This window comes from Magnolia sinica, chromosome 7, assembly GCF_029962835.1.
Source record: "Magnolia sinica isolate HGM2019 chromosome 7, MsV1, whole genome shotgun sequence".
NCBI classification, from domain to species: Eukaryota; Viridiplantae; Streptophyta; class Magnoliopsida; order Magnoliales; family Magnoliaceae; genus Magnolia; species Magnolia sinica.
In genome coordinates, this window is record NC_080579.1 from 23,646,841 (window position 1) to 23,664,242 (window position 17,402).

At 42.5% G+C, this 17,402-nt stretch overlaps 1 protein-coding gene across 2 annotated transcripts in view; it reads left to right on the forward strand.

Moving 5' to 3' along the window:
• LOC131251217 (PH, RCC1 and FYVE domains-containing protein 1-like) overlaps positions 1-4,654 on the forward strand; it is a 76,211-nt gene extending 71,557 nt beyond the window's left edge. The window contains exons 8-9 of one of the 2 annotated variants that reach the window (XM_058251814.1): positions 389-774; positions 4,169-4,654. In XM_058251814.1, coding sequence (XP_058107797.1) covers positions 389-774; positions 4,169-4,322 — 540 coding nt within the window. In that variant the 3' untranslated portion in view covers positions 4,323-4,654. Of the gene's footprint in view, positions 1-388; positions 775-4,168 lie in introns of those variants that run through there. The other variant, XM_058251815.1, reaches the window with a different exon arrangement.
• The last annotated feature ends 12,748 nt before the right edge of the window (positions 4,655-17,402 follow it).

Below are 17,402 nucleotides of genomic sequence, written 5' to 3' on the forward strand. Positions count from 1 at the left end.
AAGATTTAGCTAACCTAACCCTTGTCAGTTTTTCCATCCAAAAAACTAATGGCGAGGTGGTTTTTGACCATAACGGAAGGTGTTGTTTTGGAAATCACACAAGTGAGCTTTATTTGTCTTTGGACCAAAGGGTGTGTGTGCGCTATATGTCAAGCTTTTATTTTAAATCTGTATGGGTGTGTTAGTGAATCTGACTTTTAAAAGCCACTGTATCTGACATCTAATATCTGTCTGAGACTGATGTGTGCCTTCTGCAAGTGACATAGCTTGGTAACCACACTAGTCTGATTATTTGAATGTTTCAATTATTGTCACCTTTATTTCATTATGTCTTTGCATATTCATTTCTTGCCCCTGACATTGTTTGTTACTGTTTGACTTGTAATAGTTAAAGGAAATGGCTGAAAGACTACCGGTGGGAGCTGCACGAAACATCAGGACTCCTCCTGTTGCATCTCTTAGTGCTAGTCCTGTTGCGAGTGATGTTTCTGCTCCATCTCTTGACCGCCTGAGCAGTCCAATGACTTCACACGAGCTAGATGCAAATGGGTTGAACGGTGTGCCACTTGCAAATGGGTCAACTACCACTAGCAACCGGAGTTCAAATCATAACAGATCGGGCCATTCGGAAGTTACGACAAGGAATGCTAGCAAAACGACAGAAACAGAACCCAATCATGAGGCTGAATGGGTTGAGCAAGATGAGCCTGGGGTGTACATTACACTTACGTCTTTACCTGGAGGTGTCAAAGATCTCAAGCGAGTCCGCTTCAGGTATGTTTAATCTTCTTCAGGTCACTTCTCTCTCTGTTTTATTTATTTATTTATTTATTTGGTAAGCTAGGTCAATGTGAAACCAGACCAGCCCATAGTAACTGCCAACAAGGAATGCATTCTTACTTTTGTCCATCTGCCAAACACAAGCAGTTGAGGAATGCAAATGTTCCACATATGTGCATTTTGGTCCACTTATCAGGTGGGCCTCATGGTGACTATGCCATAGCTCAAAAAATAGGCCAGTCCTGTATTCTGTTGGTTCAGAGATGTTCAAGAATTGGAAATGCTCACAAAGGGATAACCAACTGTCCACATTCACATGCATTTGTGCCCACTTAATGTGTGGACCTGCCTTTTCTTTTTAGGCTGGGGCACACAGTCATTGGTGCCCATCTGTTAAATGGCTCTGATATTGCTTGGGCATACAACGTTAGCTCAGGCGACATTTGCAAGGGGTCCAACTTGGGCTGGGTCACCCTTTTTGTGTGTGTGTGTGTGTGTGTGTGTGTGTGTCTTTCTTATTACTTATCCAGGGCAAAGCCCGAAAGGAATACAACAGAAAAAGGTGAGTAAGCCCCTAGGGACAAGAAAAGAAAAGAAGAGCCCACATGTCAGGCCTAGGAAACTAAAAGGAAAATAAAAAGGAAAAGGAAAACGCCCATACTCTGGGCTAGAGAAAGAAGCCAACATCCTGGGCTAGGAATCAAAGGAGAGAAGCTAACTCGCTTGTAGGGATGAGGCGAGAAGAAGAGCTCAATGGGATAGCTTCAAAAGAAGGCCTTTACGATGCCTTGAAACAGCAACATTGGCCTGACACCTGAAGCGGGAGATGAAAGTGCACACTCCACAGGCATATAGGTGCATCTACCAGGATGAAGAGGAAAGGTCAGATAAAGTGGATAGGCTCCCTCCATTGTGGACTTGGATTCTAGCACCTGCAATATGGGCAAAATTAAGCTTAGAAGTGCCAAGAAAAAGAGTTTGGAGGCATTTATTATTCCCTAGAAGGCTCTAGAGGAATAAGGAAAACAAAGGAGGCCAATTCTAGAGAGACTAATTTCAGCACAAGCGAGAGTCCAACACAACTCAGCTACAACGGAATGGCAATTCAAAGGAGCTGAGGGACCAATTATAGGATATCATGTAGGGAGGTCCGAAGCCGCAGTAAGAGAACTGGAGACTTGGGCCGCAATAGCTGGGTCAAAAGTAATAATAAAAAAAAGAATTTAGCTCTCGAGTCTGAAATTATGTCTAAAAATGATGGACGGTGTGCCGTTGTTAGGATATGCTCCCAAAACATGCCATGCAAGGTCGGGAAAGTAAGCCTACTAAGGATTTCAGAAACTTGATTTGTAGAGTTATTCACAATATAGTTAACCGATTGGAGAATAAAGGGAAAAGAAGCAAAAATGGATAGAGAGTTTTGAGTGAAGCTGTTCCCAAATCCAATGAATAAACTTACAAGTGAAGAATAGGAGGGATGCTTTCCAACCACTGAGCTTTCCATTAAGGCTGTCAAGCTTGATAGTCCCTAGTATGAAGCCTGGTAGAAGAGGTACCCCGAAAAACCTAATGGGAAGCTCACCCTCATTCATATTTAAAATGGCTTTAATTGTATCTTTACATTGACAATAACTAGAGATTAGTAAAACTCTCTTTTGGATATTAACTTCAAGGCCACTGTGATTAGAAAATTAGTGTAGAAGTTCCTTAATTGCAGATAAAGGATCTGCACTAGCAAAGATCACGAGGTCATCGGCAAAAAGGAGATGAGAGACGGTGACAATTCCCGACAAAAAAGGGGTCCTAATTAAACCGTTTTCACAGCATTTCAAAAGAAGGGCTAAGAACATTTCCATAACAACGGCAAATCAGAAAGGAAGTAAGCGATCCCGTTGACGCAGGCCTCTATTGCTCTTAAAAAACCCACAAACCTCACCATTAATAATTAATGAGAAGGTTAGAGAGGACATACATGCATGAATCCATGAAATCCACGTGTATGGAAAATTAAGGACACGAATGGCCTTAAGGAGGAGTTCCAACAAACGGAGTCAAAAGCCTTCTTAAGGTCAACCTTGACACACATTTTAGACGGACCCCCATCAAGATGAATGCCATGAATAAGATCGTGGCTAAGAAGGATGTTGTTAGAAATGTTGCGACCAAGTATAAAGGCGGATTGAGAGTGATTGATAATTTTAGGCATAATCACCTTCATTCGGTTGACCATGATGATTCTGGTATAATTTTGTATATCTCATTGGTTATGGAGATTGGTCTTAGATCATTGTCCAAATGGAACTTACTGGTTAGGTTAGGTTAGGTCAGATTGGAGTTGGCTTGGGCTTGGGCTGAAAATTCTCGACCCGACCGCAAGTTGGATTGGGCAACCTTTGCCCGACCTTATATGCAGCACATATGCACATTGGCTATGACCAACATATGTGGTACAAATGTAAAATCATGGCCTGAATGGAAAATAGGTTTCATAATTAGAAGCATCCATGCCGTAGACTCTTTATGTTAAAATCATGGTCTGCTTAGAAAATAGGGTTCATGAATCATCCATGCACGGAAAACAGGGTTCATGATCAGAGCTGACCTGGGGCCCAGTTGCCAGTCTTTTTTTGTTTTTTTTTTTTTTTAAACACTCACCCACCCCACACACACGCCCACACCACGTGGGCACTTGATCCCATGATCCCAGTGTTAAAACAGAGTCTTTCTACCACTGAGCCATGGAGCCCAACCCAATTTGCCAAGTGGTCTAATGATTGTAAATGTCCATGTTTTGGGCGCCACCTATGTCACTGACTGAGACAATTGGCAAGCGGATTTTTTTGACTATCACAATCTTTAGATGAATTTTGAACTTTAAAAAGAAATTTTTTAGTGGCTTGCATTCAACTCTAAAAATCAAAGGAGATCAATGAATCACAAACAACAACATATTTATGGTAGCAATAAGAATACTGGTGCATTACACCATCAAATGTTTAGAAGTTTAATTTTATGTGTTAGTTTTACTATTTGCAGGATTAACCTGACCCAACCTGACCTGATCCAATCTCACCCATGTTGCATTAGGGTTGAATATTCAATACCTTGGGTTATGCTTGGGTTGGCTTGGATTGACCATCAACCCAACCCAACCTGACTGACCCGAGTTGCAACCCTAAGCCCTAACTAACAGATGGTAGCAAGTAGCACTAAACAATGGATGAATAAAGCACAATGCATGCCATCTTTTTATTATTATTATTAATTTTTTTTCTTTCCTTTTTTTCTCTTTTGATCGGTTGCTTGTGTCAATGCCATTTGCCTTAATATCCGAATAAACTGCATGGAGCCTTGCATTCTAATGTACTGAGCACTGATTTGATTGCAGTCGGAAGCGGTTTAGCGAGAAGCAAGCAGAACAGTGGTGGGCAGAGAACCGGGCGAGGGTATATGAGCAGTACAATGTGCGGATGGTTGACAAGTCTAGCATTGGCATTGGGAATGACGATGCAACAGTACATTCGCATGGAAGCAATCCGTGAATCAAACGAGCATTTTGCAGATCATGCCACGATCATGTGGAAGTCCATGCTGATTAATGGTATGTGGCTAATCATCTTATTAGCCCTTCCGAGGGACATTCATCTTATTAACCCTTGAGGGAGGGAAGAGCTGATGAGAAAAGAGAGGGTTGTGATTGTGGTTTTTACTTGATTCTGATTTTTATCCTTTTTCTTTTCTTTTTTTTTTTCCCCATTTCTTGTGTGATGAAAGTAGAGTGGGGGTTGGGAATGAGGAATGTAAATTCTTAGGTAGCTGGCTTTTAATTCAGAGTAGCTGCCTTGTAAATTCATAAGGAAATGCATCTTCATAAGCGACTGACTCTCTCTCTCTCTCTCTCTCTCTCTCTCTCTCTCTCTCTCTCTCTCTCTCTCAAAATATAAAGAGAAAAACTGTGGTACTCTGGCAGTGTGATGGTTGATACACAGGCACTTGGAAATTACTTTAATGGTTGTATATGTGGTTTGTGCAACTGAGATCAAGAACTGCGCTGGTTAGAAAGAATTGGTACAAGTTGAAGGCTCTAAAAGGACGAGGGAAAGGCCAAGAAGGACATGGGTGGTGGTAGTAAGAAAGGACTTGCTAACATGTGGTCTAGTTGAAGTAATAGTCCTTGTTAGAGTGGAACGGCGGAACAAGGTTTATGTGGCCAAGTTCAATTAATTAGGCTAAGGCTTACATGATGATGATTGTATATGTGGCATATTGTCATTCAAGTTAAACTGTCCAAATTGTGGGCAAGTTTAGATGTATTATAAACCAAGAATTTTGTGTATTTGATCATCTGACTACTCAATTGGTGGACACTTATTGGATGGCTAAAAATGAAAAATATCCAATGCTCTTATTACAAGAAGTGTCCCCAAAGCAGAAGCTAGGATTGTTCAACCAATCTGATTTTTGGACTGTCGATTCTACAATTTAGTTTGACTTAAATGGAGTTAATAGATGCCACCTGTACCATTTCCAAGTGACTCTTGTATCAAGCATTATGTGCAGCCAGAGTATCAAGTAACTGCCCAAAAGTAAAACTGTCATGAGGTTGGGTGGTGACCTTTTCCAATCATCCTTCTCTTTCTCAGCTCATCTTTTGCAATTTAGTTAGGGATGTCATGGAATTTTCTTCTAGGGAACAAGATTCATGTAGCTGATCCATGTTAGTTGGGAGTTGACTTAGATGATGATGATGAAATCTTCTTTCAGAAGTATATCTCCAAATTTTCCTTGTAGGATAAATAGAAGTATATCTTCCATCATGGTAAATCTCGTTTTTTCTTGCCAATTGTCACCTTAAATTTTCAAGTCTATATATATATAGAATTCTCCTTAGTTAGGGGCCTGGCTGAAGAAACCGTTTTAGGTTTTGTCCCATCTTTTCAACATGGTGAAGATTTTATGCAATACGTGTAGATGTACTGTTATAGCCATCGGACCGGGGGGTTGTGTTTCAATCATCTAAACCATTCATGTGGTGATATACATCTGGTGCTGGCTTCCTTGAAATGGTAAAATTGAAGGGAAAATTGGATTTCCAAAGTGGGATTGCAATCAAAAAAAGCAAAACAAACAAGCACAAAGAGTTTTCTTCCCTTCCTAGATTATTGTGCTGTGTCATTCAAAACTATTCTATTGATAAACGTCCAAATGGGTACTCATGTTCGTATCAACCATAGTTCAAACACCCCAAAACTCATCTTAATGTTCAGTTGGGTCAGGCTATTGACTCGATATTTAATTATTATAAATTAAAACATTAGGGTTGTTAATAGATATTTAAAATTGTAAATTTTAGGATAAGTAAATACAAAATGTAATTCAAAGCTACAAACTACTGATACTTGTGAAGCTCCTTTAGTTAGGTTCAGGGTTTGAATCTTCCTTCCAACGTATTAATTTTTAAAATTCTCTCAGTTCGAGTCACAACCAACTGTAATCGAGCCATCAGGTTCACTTGACTAGTCTCACGGAGTCTATGGCTCATGTGGTTTGACCTGCTTCTAAGGTGGGTTCAGGCAAGCCAAATGAGTGGCTGGTTGGGCTTGGGCTAGAAAATGTAGCCCATTTAAGTAAATGGATGGGGAGGTTGAATCCCACCGGACCTGACCTGCTCATATAGGTTATCAATGGACCAGATCAGATGAGCCGACGTAGGACCTGGAACAAAATAATAGAAAGATAAGTATGTATGCTATGTACGTTTGAATCCATTAACTGGGTGGGCCAGGCACAGCTTTAAATCCGTGCTACAAAACTTGAATTGGGCTGCACTGGATCGATTACGAGCCGAACCCATTAAACTCATTTGGGTCTGGTGACTCAAAACTGTTGGCCCGTTTAGTAAACAGGTCGGGCATGGGCTAACCCCGGATGGACCCGGCCCTTGTTTGTTGAAATACATCATAAGATAACGCACGTGTTAGTGATATGGGCCATTTATCAGGCAGTGTAAATTGTAAACAAATGGCGCTTGACACTCCAGCTTTTTTATTTTGTTCTAATCAGAAATGGTGCACCACATCGGCCGTTCATTTAGTGGGCGTGATAATGACAGAGACCCGATATGATCGAAGCATCTTTTCGGTGGACGGCAAATGTACAATCACAGCCAATGGTCTGCATTGAGATGATTAGAACCGTTCAATTTGGGAGATTTCATAGGTATCTCACGTCCAATTCTTGGACCACTCAGCTTGTATAAGCTTATATATTGAGATGGTCTGATGATTTGAAACATCCATGTTACTACCATAAATAAGTTTTTTTTTAAAAAAAATTTATTTTAATTCTTGTCACAGTCATCTAATCAGCCTAAGTTTATTAAGGTTGCCCTTATGGTGTAGATTCCACAACATGGACAGTTAAGATCATCGGATCATTCAGCAGTGGGTCCCAGTGTGCTGCGACGTACGCTGTATAGTGATTCGCGACAGAAGCAAAACGAACTCTGGAATCCAGACGTCAACGTCACCTCAGTTAGCCTTTACGTCAACATCAATGCAAAAGCCAAGATAGATTCTAGATGCATGACAGACACAAGAAGCCAATGCTTGCACACGTGTGCAGGATCTCGTCTGTTTACAAGGTGGGTTCCACAGTCAACAAAAAACCAGACAAGTAGTCCATTCAACGGGTGGACCACACGTGCTGGGAAAGCGGATGCTAGGAAAAATGACAACCAACGGTCCATATCAATGTACACGTGTGGCCCACCTGAAGTCCGAGACATCTTGAATCTTAGGTGGGGGCATATTCACGGAGTGGCCCACATGATTTACGTTATGGATCTCACACAAGTGTACCAAAGAAGCAAGTGTGAGGCGCTTGTGTTTTGCCCATGTACATGCACGGGTGCAAACATCAATCCCGTACGGTCCAAAGGGTCCAGTTGGTTGTTGGAGAAGGGTCATCCATCACCACACAAATCCCAAGTGGAATCCTATCAAAAGGTGTAAAACCCATCACTTTCCATCTCTATCCACTTTGATTTCGCATCCAAACAAGCCATGGAAATCTCATCTCTCCACTCTCTTCTATTTAAAATACCATAGTTTAGATTTTCACTATTTCTACGCGCGTGTGGTAGCTTGCCCTTCCATACGTGTCAAGATGGATCACATGTCCATGATCTCACCTCTCCATCAAGTGGGCTACAAAACATCAGATCATTTCATGCCTCATGTGGGCTCATCGTAAGGAAAAAAAGAGAGGCGGCTAGAAGAAATCTTTTTAACCGTTGGTTTAGTTTGTACGATTGTGGCCCACATTAATATAAGCTGATCTTTTTTTTTGGAAAAAGATGCCTATACATTGTTTTCAATCAAATGGAAAGCTAGGATCTACAACGCACGTTCCGTATTGGCACGTGTTACTTTATGTGGATAGGGAGGGCTTCACACGCGTGTGAGGATGACAAATCTCTATCGAATGAATGTGGGCATGCACAAACCCCACCACCTCAAAAAGTTATTTTATCAAACGACAGAAACATTTATACTCCGAGAGTATGACCATCCATGCGCATGCACACTACCCCTCCACAGATGGCATCGACATACCTCAATCCAGACCGTCTAAAAGGTGGACCCACCTTAGATGAGGCATATGCCTTCTTACATGTAGTTGATGGACAGTTTATTTGTTAGAATTAGACCAATGATTACTTCTCTTCTTGACCATCCATTTGATGGCCACACATAAGACAGTTAGGTTCATCTATTTACCGTAAATTTTAGTTTGGGTCCAATCAACACGGGGCTCATTATTTAGACGGTTTGAATTTAGGTTCGTGTGTACCACGTGAGCATCGTAGGCATACATGAGCATGAAGAGTCATGCTCCAGTGTACAAATAAGCCCTCTTTCCCACTACCGTTCCCTGCCAATCAGAACCATGCATCACCGTCATTCCATTATTGACTTAAACGTGAAGAAATAAGTGAAAGCTATAGTCCCATTTTTTTTCCACAAATGGAAAGTATTTACACCACAAGCTAGTTTACCAACCAAATTCCACAACGAGAAAATTATCACTGTAGACGCCACCTTTTATTCAGCTTCTTCGTTGGCCCTCCAAAACTTACTTTCCCAACTTAGACCTTTCACGTGCGGACAGAGCTTTTGAGGACGAAAATACCCCTGCTTTTCGCTGCCTTGCTTCTACCCGGGCAGGGATATGTGGGGCCCACATTAATGTAAGTGTTTTATCCATGCCATTGATCGTTTTTCTAAGATCATTTTAAAGGATGAGCCAAAAAAGGAGTTAGGTCCAGTTCTTAAGTGGACCACAAAGTGAAGATTTAATGTCCACCATTAAAAACTTCTTGGGAGCTGGCGAAGTTTCGGATCAAGCTGATATCTGTATTTTCACTTCATCCACGTCTACATGGTAAAAAAAACATCACAGTGGCACTTAGAAAGGTTTCAACAGTGGGTGTCATTATCACTGCAGCTTCCTTAGATGTGGTCCACTTAAGCCATCGACCTGGCTTATTTTTTATTTTTTTTAAATATACCTTAAAATGATCTGAAAAAAAAATTAATGAATGGAGTGGATAAAACACTTACATTAAGGTGAGCCCAACAGATCCCTTCCCGGATGGGTATAGGACGCAATCTGCGTCCACCTCACACCAGCTATGTAGCTGCTGTACGTATGTGTCGTGCAAAGATGAGCACTGACGCTCCTCGAGCTCCATGTTGTATAAACGGTTCTAGGGAGATCAAAGTTACATGGGCCCACAGTGATGTATTTATTATATCTACACCGTTCATCTATTTTTAGAGATCATTTTAGAACATTATACAAAAAATGAATCATATCCAAACATCATCTGGACCACACCACAAATAGCAACAGAGATAATGATTTTCACCGTTAAACAATTCGTAGGGCCCACCATAATGTTTATTTTCTACCCAATTTGTTCATAAGGTCAAAAAGAACTAAATGAAGAGGAAAAACAAATTTCATATTGATCCAAAACTTCCATGACCCCAAAAAGGATTTCAATGGTAGACGTTCAATCCCCCACTGTTTTTTTCAGTGTGGTCTAGTTGATGGTTATATCTGTCTTATTTTTCGTCTCAAGCCTTAAGACGAGCTCCCAAAATGGATGGACGGTTTGGATATAACACATACCTCATGATCAGACCCACAGAACTTGCTAACGTCAATACATCAGTTATATAGATGGTGTGAGGTACACAAGCCAATCCGCTTCCGCCTTCATTGCCTTTAAGCAGGAGTATTTTTGTCCTCAAATGCTCTGTCCGTACATGAAAGGTCTAAGTTGGGAGGGTAAGTTTTGGATGGCTTAGTAAAAATAGTAAAAATAGCTGGATAAAAGGTGGCGTCTACAGTGATAATTTTCTCTTTGACAATATGGAAAATTTAACCATGGGACCTACAATTATGAGATTATTTAGGGCTCACCTCAGTGGGCCCCAACACCGGGAGAGTGATAATATTCCCACATGGTGGGGCACACTAAGGGGTTGTTTAGATCCCAATAAGTTTTATACTTCAGAAAGTAAGTCACTTGTGCATGTAATATTTGGGATAGAAAATTTAACTATAAATTACTTAAAATATGCAATTCACTTATTTCTTACAAAACTGTAAAAGAAACTCAACATATACTTGGACATGAATCCAGCTAACTCGGTTAACTCTCTCTATTTGACTTGAAAAAACTCGACTCGATCTAGCTTGAAACTGAGTTCGAACTGAGTTGAGCTGAATATTTAAGTTCGAAAAAATTTTGAGCTAGTCCAATCTTGACGCAACTCGGATCGGTACATAACTCAAATTCAGCTCAAATTGGTCTGACTCGGTTTGCTCGGTTAGTTGATATAAATATCAACTTAAAAAAACCCAACCACATTTCTCTTCTCAGCCGCAATGAGCGCTCCCACCCCAATCCAAGCTACCTCTCTCTCTCTCTCTCTCTCTCTCTCTCTCTCTCTCTCTCTCTCTCTCTCTCTCTAACTGAGCCACTCATTTGGCTGTCCTAGCACCCATCCTTTGGACCTCTAGTCAGAGTCGGACTCGACTTACAAGTCTGTGCCCGTCTATCACTGCCTTGCTCACATTTGTCCGGTCATCCGTCACTGCCCTGCTCGCCCCCATCTTTAACTACCCTACCCATCCATCGTATAAACAATCGAACCCAAACCCCTTTTCATATTTCATGTAATCATGGTTTTTGGGTGTACAGTCAAATGTTGTCCATGGTTGCTTGCCCAATTAACTATAATATATATATATATATATATGTGTGTGTGTGTGTGTGTGTGTGTGTGTGTGTATATATATATATATATATATATATATATATGTTGATGCAAAAATCTGGTTCACCCTCACTGAGCTGTTGGACCTTTAAACACTTGCACAAGAAGAAGACAAAGGAACCCTAGCTAGAGTAGGGGACCTTTCGATGCCAAAGTCAGGCTAGGAATTTGGGTCTGGTAGCGTCAAGGGGTTTCAAGTGAGAGATTTTAATGTACCTTTCAGTGTAGACAGGTCCCCTATTTATAGTACGAGAGTTAAGTACGTAGGTGGAGACATTTCCTTAATTATAGGCGTGCGTTCAACGGACGTCTCTCAACCGTTTCGCGTGATCTCTGGTGAAGATAAGATCAAGTGGTCGAACCCTGAGAAAGTTGAGGTAGATGGTTGGGGCTGACGTCTATGGCTGACTTGACCTGCCGAGGCTGACGTATCGAGGCTCAGGTAGTATGTCGACTTGACCTGGAGGTAGTATATATGCCGACCTGACTTGGGTATTTGGATGAACGTTAATCCTCCCCTTATCCTTGGGCAGATGATGAACCTACCAACCTCTTTTCCTTGGCCATTAACGAACTCATTGGTTATGACCGGCTCTGGCCGTGACCTCGTGTCCTGCAAAGATGTCCAAGCTAGCATCTTCTCTTTAGTCAGTCCATTTTTACCTATAACAATATATACTAATGTTAGTTATGTCATATGTAAATTGTCATGCCCCAAACCCGGAAATCGGATTCATAGGAATCCTGATCGTCGAATCTGGTGCCGTCAGCCTCCATAGTACCCCATTTTCGGCTCCTAACGTTCATACGCTAGATTCTGATCCTGGGATCGTACAAGGAGGATTTTTTTTTTCAATGTTCATTTAACTCGTAATAAGCATAATCACAAGTATACCTAAATTACAAAGACAACATCATCATCACATGTCTACTAATATAAACATTTGAATACAATACTAAAAGGGAAATATATAAATCGAAAGTCAAGCTCCAAAAGACCGTTGTACGCTCCAAGTTCAACACTGTTGCAACCTATCATCATTTGCACGCATCTATCATGCATAAGCTTATAGAAAGCTTAGAGGGTGGTGTAAGTGTGTGCACAAGGTAAGTGCCAAGTATTCAATACAATGCCATCATCATACAATACCAGAAATACTAGTAATCCATAAATCGTATATTATCGGAATAAGCAGAAAGACTGGCAAGATCATGAATTATCAGATAACAGAGTAAGCAATATAGAACAGCTATGCAAATAAGGAGTTATAAAACAGCCAAATATCAGATGCCGAGGATGCGATGCAATATACAATTCCTGATGAGTTCACGAATAGCGTCAACCTTATCTAGACCATATAAATGCAGAAACACAGTAACCTAAAATGCCGTATGCCACGAATGTCATGCAATATGCGGTGCGAATGGAATGACTATACTGGAGTGTGAAGTCGGGATGATAGTACATAGTATCGCAGGCTATGGGGTCTATCACAATGGACTTCTATTCAAACCAGTCCCATACCTAAATTTGGATAGTCAGACTCAATGTGGTAAACTCCTGATCTCAGGTTAGTCATGCGCCCCAACCGAGATCCTGGCCATTGCAAAGGCACACGTAGCAAATAGTTACGCACCACCAACCCGAGTAGATAGTGAATGAATGAATTCATGAATGAGTATGCAACTCCTACTCACTAAATCCACATATCAGTACAGTTCATCTCTGGGATCATCCACGATATGCCTGTGGAGGCTATGGCCCTGATGTCATTAGGGCACACAATGTAAGATGTATAAGTCATACAATCCAGTCATGCATCAATCGTGCGCATACCGTGCACTTATGTGAGATAACCTCCGCCTATCAGGGAGTCTCATAACAACCTACCCAATGACATATGCAATGGTCAACCACATCTCATAACAAATATGCAGATGATGCGTATGGGCATGTATCATGATGTTATGCTGTCACATACTCATAATCGGTATTAATAACCGGCATCGACAATCGACCTCGACAATATGGACATTTAACCAACATTGCCCCCGAGGAATGACCCTCATAGATCCTAAATGTAGTGGACCCATGACCTCACACAAGGGCCAAATATACAACACCATAGGCCTCGCTCAAGAGCTTAATACACATCACGATGGACCTTTCACATGGGCCTAGCATACATCACAATGACTTCCATCGCCTGACCCTCAAATGCATCATAATGGGCCTCAATTACGAGTCGCATATACACCATATAGGTCTCGACAATCGGCCTCGACAATTGAAATTGGCCTCGACAATCGAAATCGACACTCCTACTCGGCCTCGACAATCGGAGTCGGCCTCGATACTTGACCTTGACAATCGGGATCAATCGATAATCAGAATCGACAAATCGGTCATGTAAATCAGAATTGGCAATCGGCCACGACAATCGGGGTTGATCAATAGTCAGGGTCGGTAAATCGGTCACGTAAATCAAAATCGATAATCAGCCACAACAATCGGGGTCGATCAATAATCAGAGTCGACAAATCGGTCACGATAATCTGATCGATCGTTAACCAGAATCGGCAAATTGGTCATGTAAATCAGAATCGACAATCGGCCACGACAATCGAGGTCGATCAATAATCAGAGTCGGCAAATCGGTCACGACAATCGGATCGATCGATAACCAGAATTGACAAATCGGTCACGGCAATCGAAGTCAGTAATCGGTTACGACAATCAGAATCGATTGATAATCAGAATCGGTAAATCGGTACAATCGGAATCGATCGATAACTAGAATCGGTAAATCGGTCACGTAAATCAAAATCGGCAATCGGCCACGACAATCGGAGTTGATCAATAATCAAAGTCGGTAAATCGGTCATGACAATCGGATCGATCGATAACCAGAGTCGGCAAATCGGTCATGGCAATTGAAATTGATCAATAATCAGCCTCAATGATCAGAATCGGCAATCGACATTGATGAGAATGGCCTAACAAGGCCTAAGGTGTAAGACTCGTGTCCTAGTCCGTAGGATTCCATCAGCTTCTGCGGTCCTTCCAGTCAAATTTCGACAACCTTCGCACCAATCCGAAGTTTACGTGCGATCTTAAGCCAGGTCCCGCACACCGACGTCAGCTCGATCTAAAACCTATGTCTTAGCGACGGCGTCGTCGCCGCGGTTTCAACACCGTGACTTGCACACCGAACCGATACCCAGGCTAGAAGATGTCGATCTGCGTTTATTTTGAAGAAACACCACACGTTGCGGATTTCGAGGGAATCTCTACAATTAGTCACATCAATCAGCCATTAATGTAAGCCTTACCTCAAGTACAACAACCCATTCCCTCCTTTTTCAAAAGTCTACCCTCTTTCCACCTCACCACTCCTCTTTTTCCCATTTTCAACAACAATCATACCCCTTTTTCAAAATTTTCAACCCAACCCATCACCCATCACACCTCACCCATCCATATCACCTCTCTCTCTCTCTCTCTCATTTCTCAAATCTCCAAGCAACTCAAGCCTCTCACGTCCAAGCTTTCCTCTCCCTCCCAAGTGTGGTCCACCTTCTCATCTTCCATCTCAACCATCTAAACCCCATCAACCTCCATCCAAAGGCAAGCTAAGGAGCATTGGAGTCTAAGGGACCAAGAAGAAGGAAGATAAGGTGAGTGATCCATCGTTGAAATCTAGATCTTTAAGGCCCACTTGTTGTGGGACCCATTTTGATGTATGAGTTGTATCAATGGAGGGCCCATAGTGGCGAGGTCCCTCCTCTCTATCTCACTGTATATTTCTCTCTCTCTCTCTCTCTCTTGTTGTGATGGTGTGGATCCCACCAATATATGTTATATCTACCCCGTCCATCTACACCAGACGGTGTGGCCCACTCTATTGCAGGTGATGATCCACACCATCCATTGTTTGGATGGCCCAATGCATTTTTAAATATATATATATATATATGTTATATTTTATATAATATATATAATATAATATGTATTATATATATAATATAATATATATATTATATGCATATATGTTGGTGGGCCACATCTATGTGGGACCCACCACAACAATGTGTTTATGTATGCCGTCCAGCGTCCCTGGATGCTGGACGTTGGCAAATAGTGAAGTGTTAACTGACATGGGAAGGTACCACCAAGCTAACCAAAGAGAAGGGAGAGGTGGGCCACTCGTGCAGGCCCCACCTGATGTACATACATAATCCAAGCCGTCCATTTCGTTCCCCAGATCATTTTAGGCGTTGAGCCGATAAAATGAAACCGATCCCTTTTCTTAGTGGGCCATACCATAGGAAACAGTAGTGTTTACCGTTGAAAACCACCTGGATCATTTTATTCACCAGAAACAGGCCGCATATTGGACTCTGTTTGACTGTATCGAGCCGGGGAATGCAATGGGCGGAGTAGATTTCCTCGATGTGGGCCCCACCTGTGAAAAACCACAGGAAATCCATTTTTTAAAAAAAAATAGAAAGCAGCAGCAGCAGCGCTGCTGCTGTCAGAGGACGCAGGCAGCGCCTGCGGCTGCGCTGGCCGCTGACGGACGGACGGGCTGGGCCCTCACGGCCCCAGCTGTGGGCCCCACTTTGATGCGTTTCGACCATCAGAACCGTGCATTTGATGGGTCCCCACGGACCAACCGTCCACCCCAAAAATCAGCCTTATACGGAACTCATGTGGGCCATACCATTTAAAATCATGTGAAGACATGCCAAAACATATAAAATCACTTGGTGGGGCCTACCTGAGTTTTGGATGTTACTAAAATTCGGTATGGACCGTTAGTCCAGTGGGACACACAAAATGGGTGGGCTGGATCGTGGACCACATCACGGTGGGCCCTAGATTTGGGGGCTCCTCAACGGTTGAATGGCAAATAAACAATACCGTGGGCCCTGGTCCACGGGACCTTGCAACAGATTGGATGACGAATAAAAATCACGGTGGGCCCTGCCCTGGTCCACGTGACCTTACGAACGGTTAGATGGCAGTGGGCCCCAGTCCAGTGGGCCCTCCCCTAGTCCACATGATTTTATGAATAGATTGGATGGCAATAAACGCTACCGTGGCCCATGGTCCACGTGAACTGTTTGGATGGCAAATAAACATCACAGTGGGCCCTACCTGGGTCCACGTGGCTTTATGAACAGTTGGGTGGAAAATAAACATTATGTTGGGCCCTAAGTTGGGTGGAAAATAAACATTATATTGGGCCCTAGGCTGGGTGGAAAATAAGCATTATGGTGGGCCCCACATATGTATGTATTGTAAACCACACCCTCCATTAGTGTGGGCTCCATCATGATGCATGTGTTTCATCCAACTGTCCAACCATTTTAGAGATAATTTAAGGCCCATTGTGGAGGCCCATCTTGATGTATTGGTGGTCCTTGTTGAGGCCCACCTTGATTTGTAGAGGGCCCATATTATAAGGCCCATTACAACGTGATTCTATCATGGTTCATCTGTTGATTGTTGTAGTGGGCCATGCCTTGGGAATAATGTTGGTTTGACGTCCACATGGTAAGTACAATGTTGGTTAAATGTCTGCATTGTCACTCTCCCTAAGGCCCATCTTCATTTTGACCAGAGCCCATCACTACATAACATGTATAGCATAGATCCATGATTCATGATCATACGCATCATATGTATGCCTGATATGAGAAGTGACTGATCATAGCATATGCCTTCGGACAGATCGTTATGGGCTCCCTGATAAGCGGAGTAGCCCCACATGAGCGCTCGGTACGCGCAGGATTGTTGCATGTTTTGTAGGGTGATTCATGCACTTGCATTTGTGTGATCATAATTATTGTATGTCCTAGCAACATCAGGGCCATAGCCTCCACAGACTCATTGTGGGTGGCTGGGTTGGATACCGAAAATGTTTGGTTCTAGCATACGGGCGCCATAGATGTCCCTGGGTGAAAATTCCTAAACCCGATGGTACCAGAGGATGACTCCAACGTCGAGACCGAGTGGATATATGAGCGCACGAGGGCCGAATACCAGGAGACCGCGTCTTCCACTGTGTCGTGGTCGGTTGAAAAGGGGTGTGGCCTTACTCGCCCGAGGGTATGGGGCAATACTAGGCTGAGTTTGACCAGCTCGTGAATGGGTCTGCTATTGACGTGCCGGATAGGTATTGGCAAATTATTGGCCAGGCTGATAGTGAGGTTTCTTACGCTCACTTGGACTGTGCGGCTAGGAGAGCGACAGTGTCATTTGGA